The sequence below is a fragment of the Siphateles boraxobius genome, unplaced genomic scaffold (assembly GCF_051911475.1).
Source record: "Siphateles boraxobius isolate OS27281-9 unplaced genomic scaffold, OSU_SipBor_1 49, whole genome shotgun sequence".
NCBI classification, from domain to species: Eukaryota; Metazoa; Chordata; class Actinopteri; order Cypriniformes; family Leuciscidae; genus Siphateles; species Siphateles boraxobius.
The window spans coordinates 2121849-2144703 of NW_027509130.1; the positions used below are offsets into that span (position 1 = coordinate 2121849).

The window sequence follows — 22855 nt, forward strand, 5'->3', positions numbered from 1 at the left end:
CAGTTATCATTCAGATTATATTGGTTAACCACCCAGAAGCTATATAAAGATATTTATATATGTTATATCTAATTATATTTCGCGCGAGATTGCTCAGGTACGGCTCAAGTTCAAGGAAGGACACAGAGAGAGCAGAGAGCGGGATTTTGAGAGACGACAAAGGTAAGTTAATATATAATGTGAAGTTGTATGACTGAAACACGAATGTTAACGCTACAGTTAGCTAAATTAACTTATTAACGAGGGTCAGGAAATGTGTTCCGACATTTATTTCACTTAACTACTTTTGCCACCATTGTGTTTTTGCAGTTGCTACGGTGATTTTCAGAGAGACAAGTGTTGTGTAACGTTAACGTTAGGTCGACCGCCAATTTAACGTTAGCAGCTTTTATTTTTTCACTATTTTTCAGCTATTTAACTCTAGCTAGGCCTTATTTGTATGGTTAATTCCCCTATGAATCTGAAGTAAGTAGCCGCGTGTGATTCGGTAGCGTTAAGCTAAGATGGGGTATCGAGAGATATGGTATTGCTGGCTGAGCTGCTGGCTGGTATCAATATCGTATCTTGATGAACTGTCCAATTTAAACCCCAGTTAGAAATTATGCTAACCCTGGGTGAAGGGGTAGACCCTTTTTTTTTGTCAGATTTCTATTGTGTCAAGTTCATCTTACAGACAAGTAATTTTTTGTCGCTGTTCTGTTTTACTCCTTTACAGCAAGCATATTTGAAAAGACTGGGAGGTGTTGATGAGGTAGGCATGGTGAAAAAATCAATGTCTGCGTAAGTACCATTTATGCCACACATTGCTGCATTTATTTTAAAATAAAAAATTACTCCACACATTAAGCTCTAGTTTCTTGCTATCGTTGCAATGTCTCTGCTCTATGCAAAAGACGTTGCAAATGTATGTATTTAACATGGAAAAGATACCTTTTATAAATGAGTAGCCTACTTGATATATATATATATATATTTACATGTGTAGTGTTACAAATGTATTAAAATGTTTTCATTTAGGTTCCAATACAATAGTATATAAACTGAGACAGTTTCGTATACTGAGTTCAGCATTTAAGGTTATGATGATGATGATATTTGCTGTGAAACAGTTTTCCAGCAAGAGAGTCCGGCAAATCCTGTTTTCTGTATCGGGCAGAATACTGCTCTCTCTATCTAGCCGGCTATTCCTGTTTCTCGCTATTGTAAGCAGATTACTGAAACTTTGGTAGTCTCACTGTTTGAATAGTTATGCTGATTGGATTGGAATTGGTAACACTCCATGTATAGGGCCGGTTCCTAAACCGGTATACATCATTTACATGCTTTGTTCATCACAATGTTAAGCCCTGCCCCTAAAATGTTTATAAATTGCAAAGGAACGTTTCCCTTAGTTAGACTTGGGTAAGATGTCAGACTTGGTGTCTACAGCATCGCAACAGCAAAGTCTTCAATAAAGAGTAACTTCTGCATTGAAAGATATCCCAATGTCTCCTGGTTTTTCGCTTCTAAGTCTCCTACACTTAAGTAGAAAAAGGTTTACAACACATGCATGTTTGTTTTTTAGAACTCTCTCAAATGCCTTGATGGCACAGATGAATTTAAAGGGGAAACGTGGGAAGCTGTCATTTTCTCAGTCTCTGCTATGCCAGATCATTTGTGGTAAATAAAGAAAAAGAAAGCGGGTGCAGATCAACTCATTTGTGGGACATTTGTGTTTGATTGTTGTTTTGTTTTTTTGTGTAATTATTTTGGTTGCTTATCCAAATGTAATTAAATTAGTTACAGTAGTTACAAATTGTAATTCGTATCGATCATTTAACAAGTTAATGGCAGTCTTTTAATTGTTTGTGCCTCTTTTACTTCCAATAGTCAAAAGTTAGCAACAACAAAGTGGTTTTCTGGCTTCAAACATCAAGAATGTTTGCAAATATTTCTTAACATGCACCTATACATGTGATTCTATTCTATCTTTGTGAAAAAAGTAAAACACAGGATGTTTCATGGGCTGAAATATACAGCAGTTATGTTGATCTAAACTGTCTTTATTTTTCTCTTTAGACGCTGTCATCAATGCATACAACACAACATGTACACAAATATCGGAGACCGGGTGGTGGTGGCCATAAGACGATGAAGAATCAATTCACTTAAAAAATAAATAAATGAAGAAATAAAGTTTAATTATTGTTTCTAGATCAATATATAATTCAAGAATGAAACCTAGAGAAAAATGTTTTTGGTTCATTAGTGATTTACTGATGTTGAATGATGTTACTTGATGATAATTCTGGCATGTAGTTTTATAAGAACTTACTTGAAACCCACATAAAAAAAAGTTTGAATGATAATGGGTTTAATGAGGCTTCTAAAATGATTCATTATAGTTTCATTATAGTTTTGCTGTTGAACAATATTAGGCTACTCGAAATAATAGTTTATTATTATTCTGGCTTGTACTGTAATACCTTTTTTAAAGACCTGTTGATGTTACTTGAAAAAATATATTTATTATTATTATTATTCTGGCTTGTACTGTAAGACCGTTTTTAAAGACCTGTTGAACAATGTTACTCAATTAAATCATATATGTATTATTCTGGCTTCTTGTGCTGTAAGAACCTTTTTAAAGACCAATTTTTTTAGGTTTAATGATGCTTCTAGAATGAAATCTATAATTCAATTTATTTCATTAGAGTTTTGTGTTTTTCTGTTGTTGAACAAGACAAAGAAAAAAGCATATATAAATATATGTATTCTAACAAAATTGTGTTTTTATTTTTAAATCTGGCATAGTGGCAACATTTTTTTTCTCCTATAACATCTCACCCCCGAACTACCGATCTGCACACAGTTTGAACCAAATGTTTTCCCAGATACCACTGTATATAGGATAGTATTTTATTATTGCAAATTATGCATAGCAAGTTACATAATTACAGTTCCTTTGATTTTCTGTACAAATGTCATGTCTTCAGAGAGGACAGTCAAAAAGGAAACTCAAACTATAGTTTATTCAATGTTGAAAAATAAGATATAAGGTTGCATTTTCAACGTAGTTTCGTTGTGCAAAATCATTTTAAACCTTAATTCAACATCGACGTCGCTGCAAGACGGTGAAACAATGTCACGAAATCAAGGGTGAAACAACGTCACGACTTCAACGTTGAATCGTTTTGCAAAATGCGAATTATAATCCAACGTTGATTCAACCTTGGTCCCTGAGGTTGATTCACCGGTGAATCAACGTTGAAATGACGGCTGGGTAGGTGGAGTAATCAGATAATAAAATTAATTTCAGCTGGGAAGAAATTATCTAAACGAATCCCGATTATTAAGAGCGTTTAAGTAGGCCTATATCGCCAGACTAGATTGAGACTTATCTATGCAGTAAATAATGGTAGATCGTTGCAGAAGTTTTGCAGGGTTTATAAAAGCAATTCTCATTGACGTCTGCACTTCGACGATTGCTCTTCATGGCTGTGAAGGACATTTGTGTTTGGGCAGGGGCAGGGCTATTTTTGGGTCTTTTTCTTTTTGCTGTTGATGGAGAGACAGGACCGTAAGTAGCCTATTGACTTAATTGATAGTCTAAATTGGTTTTCGGCCGCTTGGTAAAAAACATCCGCTTGTTATGTAGAAACTAGAGAGCAGTAGAACATGAGGCGGTCTTCATAAACATTCAAACGATTTAAACCTTTTTCGAGCAAGGAGACGCGAAAGAAACTCAATTCAGTAGGCTACGCGCGCTGTTTACTATGGAAATCCAAATGGGTTCAAAAACACGTCAATTTAATAAGTTAACAAAAGGGACGGTTGATACTTTAGCTCCGACACTATTGTATCGTGTATGCCGATGCTTGTATCTTAATTACAACCACGTGACTGATGACATTTTGAGGCTTTGAACGTCATGTAAGGGCGGAACAGCTGGTTTGAGAGAATTTGCATCTTGTGACCCCCACCTGATGTGTAAAGGATTATCCAGAAGGAATTATTTAAATAACATGATAGCTACTTCCCTACAACATGAATTGTAAAAAAAGAAGCAAATTATTGGTACAAATTAACTTATTAGATATATTGTATTGATTCCACTGTGTCACAGACTTCCGAAGCTTTGTTTGGTCACTTGCTTTTTCTGGGGCCTGTACCATGATGGTAGTTGAACAAACTCAGGGTTACAGGATTAGTTTAGAGTTGACAAAACCAAACCAATCCAACCAGGCTTTGTTGGTACCATGATGCTGATCATCAACTTTCTCTGTCAAATCAGGCTTTGATCCTGAGTTTAGGAGTTTAAGTGTGATATCAGTAGCGAACAGCCAATCACATGTTGAGAGAGTGAAACTGAGATTAATTTCTCGCGAGAGAAGCAGCGCAATTCACTTATTAAATAAAAGTATTCAAATAGTAAGAATTTAAACAAATTTACACAGCAAGAAAACAGCTGTCTATGAAAGAGTACAACTAAAAGAAAAAGTCTCGCTACTGTATATCAGTGCAAGTAAAAGTTGTGAAGTTATTTTATACAGCTGATAAAGGTATAGAGAGAATTGAACATATAAGCTCACATGTAGTCATTTTATAGCTTCATCTATTGATGCTAAAGCGTATTTATATTACCTTTATATATTTATTCATTTAAATTGCGTAATAATAATTGATGAATTAAAATTGTACATGTGTGATTGATAAAGGGTATAATAATTACATAATATCTAAATCATTCAAATTTATTATTCTAAATAAGCATCACTAAAAACCAGACGATTTTGTCTTTAAAAATCATTTGCTATGTAGTGACCTTTAATTTGGAGTAGAAACAGATGGAGTGACTTTATCGCATCAGACATGTGTCACTTTGCTCACAGCTGATTGGTCCAAGTTCAGTTTGCAACCTCTTAACTAGAACATAACCTGCCCTGGACCAGGTTAGCCGTGGAGCGTAAGTTACTATGGCGATGAACACTGCTAAAAGCCAAACCACTTTCATGGTCCCTAAAACCCAGGGTTGTCGCAAACTAAACTGAAACATAGCTGGCTAGCCACCTAAACCGGCTTCATGGTATAGGCCCCTGCTCTGCAGTGATTTGTTAGAGATGTTGTAGAAAGCAAGTGTGACCACCAGATGTCACTAAAGCTTTGAGTAAGGAACGTTTTTTTTTGTCACAATTTGATATTTTCAAATGTGTCAGAAAGCCTTGGTTTCCCATTACTACTAACAACACATAAAATGCGTGTATCTAACCAATTTAAAGGACGCTTCAGATTCTAGATAGCATTTGATTGGACAGAAGATGTGATGAAGCGGAAGTCCGCGGTGATGTCATAAAAATCTGTGATCCATTTTAGCAGAAGTGAGCGATTTGAATGCTTATCTCCTAAATGTGAATTTTGTAATTGTTTTGGATGACACCAGCTTGTTTATAACATTAAGGCTAAGACAGCCTATGATATAATTATTTATTTGTATCTTTGTTTATTGTATTTGTGATATTGCTTGTACTTTGTTCATAAGCGTCTTTGTTTAACATTATACAATTGTCTTTTACAGGGAAAAAATAAAATAATGGCCCACCTTGCATCTCAGCATGAGCTGGGCCTACTTTTGCAGTGTCTGTTCTTTTGTTCTTTTATTCTTGACTATGGCAACCACTCTCTCTGTGAATATACACCTACACAAGTAGCCTACATGTTCTGACCCAACTATGTTTCCACAGGTTATTCATGGTGACGTTCCCTGCAGTGATCGAGTCTGGCTCTAATGCCAAATTGTGTGCAATTCTTTTGAAACCCAACGATAGTCTCACAATGACCATTTCTCTGCTCGATGACAAAAACAGGACAACTCCTCTTGTGCAGCAGCGATCTGCTTCTGCAGAGATTTACCGCTGCTTTAGTTTCGAGGTCTGTTATCATGCTACATGAACATTTTGTCTAGTTTGATGTAGGCTACATTAACATGTTTCTTGACAGGCTCCTCAGGTAGATGGAGTATCCGTGCAGAGGATAAGGGTGGAAGTTCAAGGGAGGTGTTTCAAATTGACTGAAGAGAGGAAAGTCATGTTCAGACGTTACCTGCCTCTGACCTTCATCCAAACAGACAAACCCATCTACAATCCAGGACAAACGGGTGAGCTGCGAATGACACTTGGATGACTATTAGAAGTATAGAAAGTCTGTTGCGTTACAAGTTCATTTTCAAGTGCCTAGTGTAATGGATGTGAGCATTTATTCAATTTTTTTCTTTTCATTTTTGCAGTGAATTTCAGAGTTGTTACTATGGGTGCCAAATTTGTGCCTCTTGATCAAATGGTGAGGCCTGATCTCTTTTGACATATTGAGCAATCTTGCTGCAAACAAATTGAAAAATAGTGCAGGTCATGTTTAGAAGCACAAAGTTCAGTAAAACATAATTTTGCATTTATTTCCCCCCAAAATTGTATTAGTGTATTTATTAGGGCTGTTGATTCAATGCGTTAATTAATCAGTCATGGGAGGGGGGATCGGGGGAATAACGCGTTAAAATTAACTCGCCAGCCACAGACCTACATATATAATCTTACATTTTATACAGTTGATTGGTGATGAACCTGAAGAAGGGCAACAACTCAATCTTCAAGAATGCCTCTAAAGTTTAAGATATCTCTTTTTATACGAGTAAAGCAATTTCACACGAGGGCTGTTTTTGTCCCGAATTGGATGCATGAGTGTAAAACTGATGCTGACTTTACATTTGAACACTTCAGTAAAACAAAAGGGAATAATGTTATACACTATATTGTCAAAAATACTGGAACCCCCCTCCAAATCATTGAATTCAGGTGTTCCTATCACTTACATGGCCACAGTTGTATAAAATCAAGTACCTAGGTATGCAGACGCTTCTACAAGCATTTGTGAAAGAATAGGTCGCTCTCAGGAGCTCCGTGAATTCAAGCATGGTGCCGTGATAGGTTGGCACCTGTCCAGTAGGTCTGTTCATGAAATTTTCTCACTACTAAATATTCCCATGGTCTACTGTTAGTGGTATAATAACAAAGTGGAAGCAATTGGGAACAACAGCAACTCCGCCACAAAGTTGTTGGCCACGTAAAATCACAGAGCGGGGTCAACGCACGCTGAGGCTCACAGTGCGCAGAAGTCAACTTTCTGCAGAGTCAACAGCTACAGATCTTTCTGCAGTGAACCGCTACAGGCCTCCGAATTTCGTGTGGCCTTCAGATTAGCTCACAAACAGTGTGTAGAGCTTCATGGAATGGGTTTCCATGGCTGAGCAGCTGCATAAAAACCTTACATCACCAAGTGCAATGCAAAGTGTGGGATGCAGTGGTGTAAAGCACACCGCCACTGGACTCTAGAGCAGTGGAGACGTATTTTCTGGAGTGATGAATCGCGCTTCTGTCAATTCGATGGCTGAGTCTGGGTTTGGCGGTTGGCAGGAGAACTGTACTTGCCTGACTGCATTGTGCCAAGTGTAAAGTTTGGTGGAGGGGGGGTTATGGTGTGGGGTTGATTTTCAGGAGTTGGGCTTGACCCCTTAGATCTAGTGAAAGCAATTCTTAATTGGGCCATTTCATGCTCCCAACTTTGTGGGAACAGTTTAGGGAGGTTTGCTGTGCAACAGTGCACAAAGCAAGGTCCTTAAAGGCATGGATGAGCAAGTTTGGTGTGGAGGAACTTGACTGGCCTGCACAGAGTCCTGACCTCAACCCAATATAACAGGTTTGGGATGAATTGGAGCGGAGAAGGCGAGCTAGACCTTCTCGTCCAACATCAGTGCCCTACCAGTAAAAAAAAATTTCAATAAACGCACTCCTAAACCTTGTGGAAATCTTTCCCAGAAAAGATGAAGTTGTTATACAGTAGCTGCAAAGGCTGGGCCAACTCCGTATTAAACCCCACCGATTAAAGGTTGTATCAGCGATTGTGGGTGACGTCACTTCTGTTTGTGTTTGAAGCGAGATCCCAAACTAACCAAGTTAGCTCGCCCCTCCCTCCCGTTTCATTTACGTTAGCTAGAGCTACCCAAGTTTAGTCGAGCTTCACTCATTTTTATTCAAGAAGGACATTTTCACACACAGTTCACATCCAAAAAAGTCAGCACTTGCAGCTACTCACCTGTCCAGATGAAACGGTGCCACCTCGGCGTCCAATTTAAAAATGGTTCAGTTCTATAAGTTCTCTCCACCTTTCAAAAGCCTTCCTGATAACTATTCATGTCTTGGAATAAACACGATGGTATTCCCTCGCCCTAATCCTCTTCCTCCTCTTGGGCATTGACTCAGGCATGTTCAAATTCTCTTGTATGTTGATATAATAGACGCTGGCTTCTTCAGCTCAGACTTCGCGTACAGCCGTGCACAAGCTCAAAACCTCACAACACCCACCCCTGTCGGTGATTGGTTGGAAGTTGGAATACTATTTATTTTGGTTTTGAGTGGTTGGTCAACCCAATTGTTTTTGTGTGCAGATCTCAGAGCCTAGGCTGCCTACAGAGACTCGTTTTTTTGATGGCCTGCTTATGGGGCGGGCAGCTAGCTGATCGTCAGGAAAGATTAGATGAATGTGATTTATTTATGGGCCTGAAATCGCAGATACAGCCTTTAAGAATGCGATGTCATTAAAGTGCATGCAAAGGCAGACGTACCAAAACTTTTGGCAATATAGTGTATTTTAGACACCCTATTGTCTGTTTTGGCCTATAAAAGACATGGCTTCTCTGAGCAACAGCAGTGTTTCTGAAGGAATTCGCATTATGAATGAATCGGAACTATGCAATGGCCCATTCATTGAGAGCGCCAATTACTTCATTCCTGAATTAATTAGCCATTTGAATGAATCGAATGAATTACTTGCTCATTTAGACATTTACTGCCACCTACTGGCAGTTTTTGTTTCTTAAGAGTATAAATTAATTTTAAATAATCATATTTCTATAATAATAAACGTATTAAAAGTATAGTTTACCATATAGTCATATTCTCACCCTCACGTGTTAAGCCTGAAAGTTTGTTTTTTTTTTGTGTTTTTTTTTAAGCTTCTTTTTGCAATGTCTATTTGATGCTTTTCGCATTTAACACAGTGACTTGTAAAATATTTTTGGGGTAATTTCTCATCCGATTAGTTTGATTAATCGCCACATTGTGTAATTGGATAAATGAATCGCTTGACAGCCCTAGTATGATTCCTCATGTTTGAGTCACTGTTTAATATTCCTGTCTTTGTGTCTTGTAGTACAGTCTTGTGGTGGTGGAGGTGAGTATTTGCTCCAGTGCAAGTCTTGTAGTATTCTGCTTTGTTTCTGGTATTATTCTGCTTTTGTTTCTGGATGTTCTCTTTGAGTTTAACATTAGGTTTGTTTTTCCTTCCCTGACCCATTGTTTTAATAGGACCATAATAATAACCGGATTGGTCAGTGGACAAACGTTTCCTCAACAATGTGGATATTGCAGCTTTCTCATGAGTTAAACCCAGAGGCTCAGATAGGGATGTACACACTAAAGGCTTTTATTGGTGATCGAACAGTCTCCCATGTTTTTGAGGTGAAAAAATATGGTAAGTCATTATGATTGAGTGCAAAAATACAACAAGCTAATCTGAGGCCCTAATTTAAAGCTTTTTTGGTTTAGTTTTACCAAAGTTTGACGTGACTTTAAACACACCACAGATGTACAGCGTTGGAGATGAGGGACTTAAAGTTGAAGTTTGTGGCAAGTGTGTGAAGCTTTTATTTTCTTGTTTTCTGCATTTCTTGTCTTGTCATTTGATTTCCTTGTTTTCTGCATTTCTTGTCATTTGATTTCCTTCCTTACAACACTTCCCAGATACACATATGGCCAACCTGTGCCTGGCCAAGCCTTGGTGAAAGTGTGCCGTGAGCAGTTTCCATTTGTTGTGGTTCCTGAGGTGACATGTCTGTGCCTGAATCAAACCGTGCAGGTCTGTTACCGCTATACAGTACAGCTTTTTTCTTCTGCATGTGGTTGAATTCATCATGACCATCTGGTGTTCTGCTACTAGATGAATGCCACAGGCTGCACCTCCCTTACCGTCGATACATCAGTATTTTTCGGCACAAGTTTTGAGAATAATCTGCAAGACATATTTCTTGTTAATGTGTACGTCACTGAGGAGGGAACGGGTGAGCTATTGGCTGATCTGAATCAATGGCACTCGTTTGGAGGAAGTTGATGTTTATTTGGTGTACATATTTGTGGTTTTCATGTTTTTTCAGACTTTCTAATGTCAAAATCTGCAACGGTGTCAATTACGTTTGAAGTCGGCGAAATCACGTTTGTGGAACTCCCAGGTTTCTTTGAGCCCGGATCAACGATTAATGGAAAGGCAAGTAAAAGTTCATATTTCGTTACAGAAGCCTTCACTTCGGTTATGTTTCCTAAACTTTCTTTCCCAACAGATATCTGTGACTCATTTCGATGGGACCCCAATGGTGAGCAAAGTGGTGTATCTCCTGGATAGTTCCAGCTGGCCCAACAAACTGCTGCTGAATCTGACCACAAACCAGAACGGACTGGCCACGTTCTCCCTCAGCACTGCTAGTCTTCCTAAGGCTGGTCTTAGTCTAGTGGTACGACTTGATTTTGTTATCGTTATTTTAAATGAAAACTTGTCACAGTAATTCCATTCATTGTTCCCCAGGCAAGTGCGACTCTAGAAGTAGTTTATGGTTACAAATCACCATACTTCACTGCAGATACAAGGGTTGTTCAGCTTCTCCAACCGGCGACTCCCTACAGCCCACTGTTTAGTGAACTGACTATAGAGAAGCTCAAGCAGCCATTAAAATGTGGTGCTACGTTTCCAGTGACTGTCAAGTATTCTTTTGTTGGAGAAACTGGCGACTACAACACTGATATCATCTATATGGTGAGTGGACCGTTGTTTTGTAGCCATCTTCGCTTTTTTGATTGCTGTGCTGGTCTGTTTGTCTGGCGCCTTTTATGTACCATTTCCATCTTGTCAGATCATGTCCAAAGGAGTGATCGCCCTCCATGGATTTCAAAGGGTTAAAGTGAGAGCTTTTGATATGGTCACAAGCGGTACGATTTCGTTCAGATTGTTTGTATGTGTCGATATGGCTCCAGCAGTGCAGATTCTGGTCTACTGCATTCTGCCCAGTGAGAGCGTAGTTGCTGCTAGTGAGTCATTCGAGACCGAAATGTGTTTCCAAAACCAGGTATGTGCACTGGCATCTTTTGTCTTCAAGTGTGGCTTGGAAATGCTGACGTGTCCTACAGCGTGTTGATTCTTGTTCCAGGTGTCTCTACAGTTCTCTCCTGCTACGGCCGTTCCTGCTGAGGGAAATGTTCTGACTGTCTCTGCTGAAGCAGGATCTCTGTGTGGCATCAGTGCTGTAGATCAGAGCATCCGGATCATGGAGCCAGGAAGACGTCTGAGTGCTAAAATGGTATCATGTGCCACTGATCAGACTTTCTGTTTGAACTTTGGTGCTCTTTGCGTGGCGGTCGAAATTACATCTTGAATGCTATAGAGGACAGCCTCTCTTTTCAAAGATGACATTGTGCAGATTGTTTAAAAAAAGTGAACTTCTATAGTTACAGAATTTAAATTGCATTTTGAAAATATAGATTTAATTTTTAATTTAGTTTTATTCTAAAACTGCAAGAAAATGAAAGCCATAAATCTAATCTAGTTCCAAATTTGAGCTTTATATCAAATTAGTTTTTAGTAAGATTTTGTTTGGCTGCAGTACCAAAAGTTTTCACTGCATTGGAAATGAATGGGAGACTAGTTTCATCTAGTCATTTGACCTGTAGGAGCACAAGTGTGAATTTAACTTTTTCACATAGAAAGTACCAAGTTTTGTACCATTCCGATGAAGTGTAAAATCCACAAACAGAACGTTTAATGTTTTCGGTCAAAAAATGACAAGAGCACCAGAGGGTTACGATGTGGATTTGAATCCATGGCAGGACTACCATTTGGTCTTGTTCATGTGGGCTTTTAAGTTTTTATCCTCTTATCCTAAGGCCCATGACACACTGGCTGCGTGGCGTGTCCGTTTTTATTTCGGCTCCCATGTTAACAGGTTAGAGCTTGCAGACTGCCTGAGTGACACGCGCGTCTCAGGCGCAGCTTGAACCGCGCGGAAAACTCGTGCATGCTAGAAATTGAACCAATGCCTATTTTTCACGCGACACGCAAGCGTGTTGGAAGCGTTTCCAGGCAAAATATATCTTTTAAAATATATCGAAATATTCTGTAGTCTATTTTGCTGTCAATACTGCTGACAGTGTCTTCATGTTAAGCATACATGTAAAGCCTACTGATAAAGTATAGGACTTCCACAACTCTCTCTCATATGTCGAACAAGGGTGATCCGTGTCAGAAGCGCCGCGTCAGACACATTTCTGGTGTGCAAAGACACAGAAAACGCGACGCGGCCGCCACGCAGCTCTCAAGCCACGCAGCCAGTGTGTCATGGGCCTAATAGCCTTTGTCCCTAACTTTAGTTTGTACTTTTAAAAGTCATCATTGTTAGTGCTAATCTAGATAAAGGGAAAAAGCCAGAAGGTGGAGGTCTTCAAACAGCTACTCCAGGCTTTTGATATGTCTTATCTCCCCCAACGGTAAAATGTTTATAGGTATTCAACTTGCTCCTGATGCGATCATTATCAGATCCTTATCCATATGAAGTTGAAGATGAACGGGAGTGTCTGAACGTTCGGCCCCGTCGAACTGTTGCTCCTGACCATGCCTACGTAATCTTCAAGGTAGAAAATAGTTTGTCTGTCAAGCGTGCTTGCTTGCATGTTCTTAACCCAGTTGTGCTCAAGCCGACATATGTGTGTGATCATGGGAACGGGTTAACTTGTTTTACTTTATCGGAGTAAGGTTATAAACCGCTAAGCATCAGAGGTGGGAGCAAGTCACACGTGTTTAAGTCACGACTTGCTTGGTTTGTCTGCACTGCACTTTAAGTCAGTGGCTCATCTCAAGCAATCAAATCCTGCTAAGGGTCAAGTTACATTACTGTTAGAATCGAAATGAAATGACCAAGATTTGTGGCACTTCTCGTTTGGACCTTTTTATTCAAGAAGATTATGAATAAACAAATCACGACACCCAGCGCTGGAGGGAGACGGAACGCTCAGCCCATAATATCTTAGATTGTACATTATATAGGAAAACTCTTAAAGGGAGGAATACAAATCAGATCAGTAGAACCATACATTACATCATTGGCATATCATATAGACTTTTATATAACAAGTCTTATATGGGCAGTATCCGCCAGAATCTCTGTACAGTCCTTGTGGCCCAAACGGCTTTTGGTAATACACAATGTATAGAGGAGAATGAACAGCAAGAATAGAGAGGGGAGGGGTGAGGGACTCACTCCTCCATTAATGAATACCAGATGTTTAACTTGCATACATAGAAAAGAATGTGCCAGCATGGCTATTGTGCTGGACCATAGAATCTCTATTGTATATAAATTTATGCTGTGGGAAAACTATATTTCTAACAATTACCAAACAGAAAAAAAGTAGTTTTATATTGGCCTTGACCTTTTTTTTTTCTCCCTCTAATTATGAACTTATTATAATAACTCCAAGATTTCATAAAATTATAATTATGCATTTATATAATATGTATGAAAAATGTTGAAGGTAAATTCACAAGTGTGATTAATTATATTGGTTTTATATAGTAAATGTCATGTGTATCTTTGATTACGTTTGTTATGGAATATCAACTACAGGGTAGTGACAAATTAACTTTCCTATTAAGGACCAGGATTTGACCCCTTAGATTGGTTTTGTAATCATGTTAATGTATACATAATTTTAGAGGTGAATGCGTTTACGCTGTAAATACAACAGCACACCTAATGAGATTAATGATTTTTATATAGAATTGAGTATTAAAAAAAAGGCTCTGGTTGTGTAATAAATTTATACTTTTAATTACGAAATTAAAATCAATGGCATTAGTGATTTTACTGTGAATCAGTGGCAAATCACTGTACTAATGAACAGAAGCATTCATTCAACCGATTCGTTCAAAACTGCCAGTTCATCCTGGAACGAGGCAAATGACTGGATCACTGGACTGATTCATACAAAACCCCAGATTCGTTTAGTGACGAAACACCACTTTGTGTTGGGTGCTGCAGAGACGTGTAACTTTTGCCGCGGCTTGTGTGGAACTGTTGTCTTTGGAGAAATGGAGCAAAAACAGATTTTATTCAAAATCACAAGATAAATTGTTTACTGAACTGTGATTGTTTGTTAAATTAACACCGTTCATATGGGAACCACCAGCAGGGTGTTAAAGTAAAACACAAAGCAGTGTTAATTATATACTTAAGTGGTTAATTGAGTGAGCATTATTGGAGACACCTGATGATAACCAGCAGAATCACCGAGGGGAAAGAAACCAGAACTAGACAATAACTGAGACATTAAATATCTCGTTACAAACCAGACTGACTTTATTTCTTTAATTTGTCTACAGCTCTTTTTGAGAATTAAAGGGATAGTTCACCCAAAATAAAAATTCTGTCTGTTTTTACTCGCCCCTCATGTTGTTCCAACCACGTAAGACCTTTGTTCATCTTCGGAACATGAATTAAGATATTTTTGATGAAATCTGAGGGCTGCATCACTCCTCCATAGGTTTCTTAAGGGATTGAAACTTGCCAGCCCCGAAAAGTTGTTAAAATGTTCCAAGTGACTACAGTGGCTCAATCTTAAGTTTATCAAGCGACGACAATACTTTTTGTGTGCGAAAACAAATAACGACCTTTTTCAACTATTCATTTCCTTCTCTGTGGGCCTCTAGTCAGTTAGCGTAGTGTGATAGCGTAGTAATGCGTCACACGTAGGCTCACTATTCTGCCCTACAAAGGCTAAGTGCAGTAACTACGCAAACAAAGAAACTTTCAAGTTTTTATACCAGCCAGTCAAACATGTTATGGGTAGATTAGTGGTAATGGATCTCCAAACCGGGACATAATTTAACCCAGATATTTTTTTCACAAGAAAAAATTGTTTTTGGCCAAATGTGTAGTTAATGCGCCTTGTAGGGCAGTATTGGCTGATGCTGGTCATGTGGGGAATGCGTGTGACATATATCAACAGAAGAACTGCACTATATCACTAGTGAACTGACTCGAGGCCCACAGAGAAGGAAATGAGTAGTTGTAATGAAGTAGTTATTTTTGTTTTTGTGCACAAAGTATTTATTAACTTTAAGATTGAGCCACTGTAGTCACTTGGACTATTTTAACGATATCTTTAACTTTTTGGGGCTGGCAAATTTCAATCCCTGAAGAAGCCTATGGAGGAGTGATGCAGCTCTCAGATTTCATCAAAAATATCTTAATTTGTGTTCCGAAGGTCTTACGAGGTTGGAACAACATGAGGGTGAGTAAATACTCACATAATTTTTATTTTTGGGTGAACTATCACTTTAACAGAAAACTGTTAACATCTAAAAAGATGTTGATACAGCGCCGCCGCTCCCACCACGCGCATTACACACTGTGCGTAGGGCACCAATTGCTGAGGGGGCACCAAAAATAGCCCAATGAGAAATCAATCATCATATAGTCATGATAATTATGTCTATTTCCGTATAGAAATATTAGGCACTTTTTAGGGATGTAACAGAACAAGCAGAACACGAGTATTTAATTGCTCTAGAAAGTAACGATGGTGGTCAGAACGCTGTCTCAGTGGTCCGTTGGATTGCACGTTTTAAAGTTAAACTGGCAAAAATAAATTCTCGTGGGGCATCATAAAGGAATTATGCTTGGGGCATCAAAATGACTAGCAGTGGTACTGTGTTGCTGTTTTATTAAAAATGTTTAGTCACCAGTATGGTGATCGGTGTTTAGTTGCTCTGTCAAGAGCCAAACTGTCCAAGTCTGAAGTCCTTACATTTCGACTCAATTCATGTGACTCGAGTCCCCGACCTCTGTTTAGCATAAACTGATTGACACACACCCTGATTTCGCCCGGCATGTAAACGCATTAACCTGCGTTCTGTCTCCTTATTGAAGTGCACAATCAGACAAAGTGAGCTTTGGGAAGAGAATGTATCAAAAAACTCTTATTCTTTCTTTATCCAAGATATGATATAATGTGTTATCTCTTGCAGCCAAAGTAGATGGTGTTGAAACCTAATTTATTAATTGTCTTTCAATATCCTTAGTTGAGTTACCAGTGTAATGATGTGCATGTGAACGTGCTCCATTTCAAATGACTTATTTTGCCCTGACAGAGTGTGGGGTTGAAGATTGCAACAAATCTCCCTGTCCGAGAACCTCAGTGCCTGATGTACAGAAACCTGAACTACTATCGCAACTTCCGTGATGGTATGTCTGTTAGTTTCTTGATCTAGAAATTGGATCTGACTTGGTAAAACAAGAAAAAGTACTAACCATGACATGGTTTGTAAAGGATTGCTCCGTAACTGTCAGTATAGGAAAAATCAAGGTATCCAGGAAAAATCAAGGTATGTGATGTAGACATACAGCACTTCCCAGCTGTTATACAATAACCTAATACAGCCTTTGCTCGGGCTGAACTGAATTTAACTTCTCATGCATGTTCAAGTAACTGTTAAGTTTGAAGAGAGTAAAGCCTGTTTAGGCTATTAAGGAAATTAAATTTGCCAAAGCAGCCTACTGCAGTTACTACATTGCGCCTAAATCTGAGTAATTGTAGTGTGACAATCGGGTGCGGATATCTAAATCAGGGAAAATCATTGGTTCAGGTTGGTGGCGGGTGGATTTATTTTTAATCGCAGATTCACACTGTTCCTGACACAATCACCACATGGTAGATGGAGGCGTTCTGCCTGTCCTCAAAGGGTTTTGGTCTGGCTCCTCCTGCTCTGCTGACGGTCTTCCAGCCCTTCTTCATGGAGCTCTCCCTGCCGTACTCCATCGTCCGTGGGGAGTCTTTTGAGCTGATCCGCACATCTCTATGCACTACTATTTTTAGTTGAGTCATTTAAACCGACCCTTAAAGTGCATCCAAAATGCAATTCACTGATTAGGGCTACAATGGGTTACTTTGAGCTTTCAGTTATTAAATGAAATGCCAAAAACTTCATCCTGGCCAAATAAAACCTTGTATGTGTGCTTTAGGAAAAACCCCATTTACTGAAATTATGGTGCATTTATAGCCCTCTAACTAGACTGCTATCAACGATTCACACTTAAGAGTAATACACTATTATGGGATAATAGCGAAGACTTTTTTTCTTGCAGTGTGCACAAACCTGATTTATATTAAATTGAAAGACAAGCTAGGATTGCAAAAGCCAATCAAGTTTTTCTTTTTTTTTCAATTTGTTTCAGTGATTCCTTTTGGTCCACCTGCAGCCTTTCCAAAACCTGAAATGGCTGCTCCTTCAGTAGGTGAGACTACTTTTGAAGTGACCATCAGGACTTACTTTCCAGAAACCTGGATCTGGCAGCTTGCTCAAGTGGGGTTCGTGAAGCAGCTTCCTTCTAAAGCTACTAACTCAGTTTTTACTTCTCCTGTTCCTCTTATTTCTCTCTTCTGCTATCTTTCAGAGACACTGGATCCACACAAGTTCCTCTCACTGTTCCTGACACCATCACCACATGGGAGACGGAGGCGTTCTGCCTGTCCTCAAAAGGTTTTGGTCTGGCTCCTCCTGCTCTGCTAACGGTCTTCCAGCCCTTCTTCCTTGAGCTCTCCCTGCCATACTCCATCGTCCGTGGGGAGTCTTTTGATCTGAAGGGCACAGTCTTCAACTATCAATCCAAGTGCATCATGGTCTGCCATGGTTTATTTTTCGTTTATATAATGGATCTGTATAGAGAAGGTACTGTGCCTTTGCTCCATGTGTGGTTTCATTGCAGGTTAAAGTCACTCCAGCTTCATCCATGGACTTCACTCTTAAACCATATACTGATCCGTATTCATCCTGTCTTTGTGCCAATGGGAGAAAGACCTTCAAATGGGTTCTCTCAGCTTCTGTTCTCGGTTAGTCTCTGTCGTGGCCTAATGGTGAGGGTCAGACTGGTAACCCAACGGTTGCGGGTTCTATTCTCAATACCGGAAGGAAACAAATGAGGTCTGCCCTCTGCTCTGCATGTGTCCTTGGTTTGCAGTTTTTCACTACTCCTTATGTGTGCACTAGCTTTGTTTAAATGCAAAGGACAAATTCAATCTGACATTTGAAGGCCAAATATGCTAACATACTTTTTTTTTTTTTTTTTTTGTATGTGAGGTATTGCTCATTTATTTTCTGTCACTGCAGGAGCTGTCAATGTGACTGTCCGTGCTTCAGCTGAACCATCCCGGAATCTATGTGGCACCCAGGTTGTTACCGTCCCGACAAGAGGACGCATTGATGTGGTCACTCGAAGTCTACTTGTCCTGGTAATTGTTAACCAGCCGCCTTGCAGTTTGGTCACTGAGCTCATGCTGCTTTACTGATGTGGAGTTTTATTGCTTCTATAGCCTGAAGGAGTTGAAAGGACAAACACCCAGAGTTGGTTACTGTGTCCAAAGGGTTTGTTTGCACTCTATTCCGCAATACAATTTCCCTGTACAGCCAAAGATTAGCCTAGCACTCAATGCTGATCCATTCTGTTCGGTCTGCAGGAAGCGTTCTTTCTGAAGACGTGACTCTGACATTTCCAACAAATGTGATTCAGGGATCGGCCAGATGCTCAGTTTCAGTCCTTGGTAAAGCATTTCATTGAGTAGAAACTGACAGGTAATGTTCAGCAGAATAACTGTTTCTTATGTGGGTTTTATGCTTTATCTCTTGTAGGGGACATAATGGGTCGTGCACTGAAGAATCTGGATGGTTTATTACAGATGCCATCTGGCTGTGGAGAACAGAATATGATCATTCTTGCTCCCAATATTTACATCCTGTTGTACCTGGAAGTCACAGGGCAACTCACAGCAGCCATCCGAGAGACCGCCACAGACTACCTTCAGAGAGGTATGGACCGTGTTGGGGGTAACTCATTACTAGTAGCTTGAGTTACTTAATCGTGTTACTTTTCAATAGAAAAAGTAATGGATTACTTTTTCAAGTAAGTAGTAGTTACTTTTTCACATTTATTTACTGACAGCTCTCCTGTCCCCATGTTGAGAGAAATAAAGTGAGATGTTGAGTGTGCACTGTGTAAACATGATGGTTATTTTAGTTCTAGACTAAATGTGAACATGCATTTACTCCTCACTTGCACAAACACACCTCACTTGCACAAACACACCTCACTTGCTCCTGTATCCTATTGTTCTTTAATCCAGAATAGCTGAATCTGAAAGGTTTGTTTGAGCGGCGCCCTCTATTGTACACGTGTAAATATGCATTTCCTTCAGCCTGAGGCTTAGGCCCCGTCCACACTACTGCGTTTTCGTTTAAAAACGGAGACCTTTTGCTACGTTTGCACCTCCCGTCCACACTAAAACGGGAAAAACGAAGACCCAAAACGGAGAAGTTTAGAAACGCTGCAGCTCCGTTTTTCGTTTTGAATCTCCGGAGGGCGTTTTAGTGTAGATGGGACAAAACGGAGGAGTTAAGAACCGATGACGTAGAAGGTCACGCTCGGCTCTATGATTGGGTGTCATCACCCATGACGTATCCTTCCCTGATTCGTCAGCCACCCATCACATGTCCCGTCACCGGAAGAAAACAAACAAAAACATCCTGGACTACGTAGCTGATGTTAGTGAGTGCAACATGGATAACGAATTACAAGCGTTACTGACTTTGATGTCTTTGTTAGCAGCTGTTGTGCAAGCAAATTCTGCATTTTACAATGCTATAACTGCCTACATGCGCCGGAGGCAAACTATTATTCGAGCGATCTATGACAATTCCCGTGTGCAGCGGCGGTCCATGAAAAGAAATCTCTGGTCTTCGACATTTTCTAATCTTTGCAGAGGTAGCTAACGTTACTTGCTTCCTCATCAAATCTGAGGAATAGTCCATCCGTTTCCTGTTTACACCGGCACGCGCATGCACAGTGTTGGTGAATGGTGACGTGATCCGAGTTTTCAGTCGTTTTAATGTGGACGGAGATCAATTCTAATACGCAGCTAAAACGCTGGTGTGGACGGAGATCGTTTTCGTTTTAATTCTCCGTTTTTAAACGAAAACGCAGTAGTGTGGACGGGTCCTTATTCATTCTTTTGGTGTGAAAGGGTTTTAACATTTGCCAAAAATTGATTAAAAAAAAGGGAACCCCAAAACAGTGAAGCTGTAAAGACTCCTGAATAATGGGTATGTATCATAAGACTCCCTAATAATGGGTTTTTGACTTGAACAGGATACCAAGGACAGCTAAACTACAGACACAGTGACGGATCATACAGCACATTTGGTTATGATGCATCCAATACATGGTAAGTTTCACGCTGTCGTTCTAGTCTTGGTTAACCTTTGTGTCCCCAGCAGTTAAGTTGTTTTTAACATTATCCATGGCCAGGTTGACCGCCTTTGTCATGAGGACTTTTGGTCTAGCGACGCGCTTTGTCTTCATTGATCCGAATGTCCTTCAGAGTGCAAAGGACTGGCTAATAAGCCAGCAGGTTTCAGACGGCTGTTTCATGCAACAAGGCACTTTGTACCACAACGACATGAAGGTATAAGTTTTATCAAATTGACTGTAACCCATAGACTGTTTTTGATCCTTTTGATGGGTGTTTTAGGGTGGAGTTGGTGATAACGTGACCATGACTGCCTACATTGTTGCATCGCTGCTTGAACTAGGTGTCCCTGCCATGGTAAAACCGATCTAGTAGTTGTATGAGCTCCTTGCAGACAACCTTCCTTTTCTGACTGTTGTCTGATATCTGTTTTGATTTTTCAGGATCCTGTCATTACCAACGCTCTGTCTTGCTTGAGGCCTGTCGTTGGGAACCTGGGAAACACTTATGCCACGGCTCTGCTGGCCTACACCTTTAGTCTGGCTGGAGAGACCACCACTCGATCACAGCTTTTAATAACCTTGAACAACCTTGCTGTTTCTGAAGGTATGATTTACCAGCTGCTTGTTTGAGATGTTCACCAGGGTCTTTGGCATCAACTTTCACCCCTCCATCTCATCCTAAGGCACTAAGCTCCATTGGTCTCAGACAACATCTGGTGATACTCTGGCGGTGGAGATCAGCTCTTACGTGCTGCTAGCAGTTCTCGCTGTTCAGCCTCTCACGACAGCTAATCTAGGCTATGCTAATCGCATTGTCAACTGGCTCGTGACCCAACAGAATCCCTATGGAGGCTTTTCATCCACCCAGGTGCCTCTGACTACCAAACATGAGTGCAATAATTTACGAGTGGAGTTTTTAATCTGGTATTTTTTTAGGACACAGTGGTGGCTCTTCAGGCTCTGTCTGTGTATGCTGCTCAAGTGTTCTGTTTGGACGGCTCCAGCACGGTGACCATACAGTCCTCAGTAGTAGGAAGAGACTCTTATAGCTTCAATGTGAATCGGGACAACAGGCTGCTGTATCAGGAGAAGCCGCTGAAGAACGTTCCAGGCAATTATAGTGTTAAAGTGTCAGGATCCACTTGTGTGTCTGTGCAGGTATGCATTTGTACATCCAAATCTTGCAGTACTTTTTGCGTACATCCAAATCTTACAGTACTTTTTGCTCTGCGCTCATACTGTAGGTTGCGTGTTTCTACAACATCCCAACACCCTTTAAAGCCGCCAAAACACTCAGTGTCGAAGCTCAGGTGACTGGAGACTGCCAACCGCTTGGAGCCAATCTCATGTTGGACTTCACTGTGAAGTAAGAACACCTTTGTATCCTGAAACTAGCTCATGTTTAAGACTCTTACAAAAGGAAGCTAAGCCAGTGTTCTTAATCCTGTTGATTTAAACCTTTTTATTCCCCCATCACGTCATTCAGATACAATTGTGTAAAAGCAAGCACTAACATGGTTCTAGTGGACATTAAGCTCCTGTCAGGCTTCACGGCAGATACGTCACTGGTTCGTATGTTTAAGATGATTTAGAAAGTCCCAAGATGCAAAATGTAAATGATGTTCTCTTCCCCTCAGCTTGGTTCTTCACCCCAATCGTTTGCCCCATTAGTAGAGCGGGTTGATGTAAAAGATGATCGTGTCCTAGTGTATCTAAAAGAGGTGAGACTGTGTACACTGGGTATATTACTAGCTGCCATTTTCTTAAGTGCTGCTGTTTATCTTTTCTGTCTTGCAGGTTCCGAAAGGTGTCCCCATGAGTTACACTCTGCAGCTGAAACAGGTTCTTGCAGTGGACAATCTCAAGCCAGCGGTCATAAAAGTTTATGACTACTACCAGACAAGTACGCTTTCATCCCAATCATGCTTTGCTTTAAACTGGATCATGTTCAACCATAAATTCACCCATTTTCTGTTCCTCTTTCAGGTGATTCGTTTGAGACCACCTACACGTCCCCCTGTCCATGATCTGATTCATCCCTGGCTGTAGGATACGTGACTTAAATAAAACTGCTTCTGTACAATCAGTCCTTTTTGATTCCCTTTTGTTTGATTCCCTTTTGTTTGTTTTTCCTGTGACTTAAAATCCTTATAACATGGCTCACTCAGGCAATGCCTGTTCTAGTGTGTAATGTGTGGGTGAGAATCATTAAATTGAGATGCGCTTCGCTTGCAGGTGACCCTTCATTAATCACTTGGCAGATTTAAGAAACTTTACTTTTCCAACCAGGGTAATAAGTTATGTTTGTGTGTATTTATGTACTCTAGGTCATAAGTTATAGACTAATATCAAGTGTAGCCAGTTTGTTTACGTTTGAATAAAAAATAACAGCTGTGCTTGACGACAATAGGACAGGAAGAGCTAAATAAA

At 39.9% G+C, this 22855-nt stretch overlaps 1 protein-coding gene and 1 long non-coding RNA gene across 2 annotated transcripts; both read left to right on the forward strand.

The window, feature by feature from the left end:
• The first annotated feature begins 758 nt into the window (after positions 1 to 758).
• On the forward strand, positions 759 to 2131 carry LOC143711188 (uncharacterized). The gene is made up of 3 exons (XR_013194771.1): positions 759 to 780; positions 1565 to 1659; positions 2059 to 2131. It is a non-coding gene; the product is annotated as an uncharacterized LOC143711188 (long non-coding RNA).
• A 1232-nt stretch (positions 2132 to 3363) lies between these two features.
• On the forward strand, positions 3364 to 22511 carry LOC143711068 (alpha-2-macroglobulin-like protein 1). The gene is made up of 34 exons (XM_077202353.1): positions 3364 to 3559; positions 5721 to 5907; positions 5977 to 6133; positions 6263 to 6315; positions 9238 to 9258; positions 9393 to 9558; positions 9633 to 9717; positions 9828 to 9942; positions 10024 to 10144; positions 10238 to 10347; positions 10421 to 10591; positions 10663 to 10890; positions 10988 to 11200; positions 11282 to 11431; positions 12630 to 12758; positions 16276 to 16369; positions 17360 to 17492; positions 17579 to 17804; positions 17891 to 18014; positions 18292 to 18413; positions 18495 to 18546; positions 18639 to 18722; positions 18811 to 18987; positions 20324 to 20399; positions 20483 to 20639; positions 20706 to 20780; positions 20867 to 21029; positions 21109 to 21293; positions 21362 to 21583; positions 21670 to 21791; positions 21912 to 21993; positions 22063 to 22146; positions 22223 to 22328; positions 22412 to 22511. Exons 1-34 carry the CDS (start codon positions 3474 to 3476, stop codon positions 22450 to 22452), a joined length of 4317 nt encoding a protein of 1438 aa, XP_077058468.1. The 5' UTR covers positions 3364 to 3473; the 3' UTR covers positions 22453 to 22511.
• Positions 22512 to 22855: the final 344 nt, after the last annotated feature.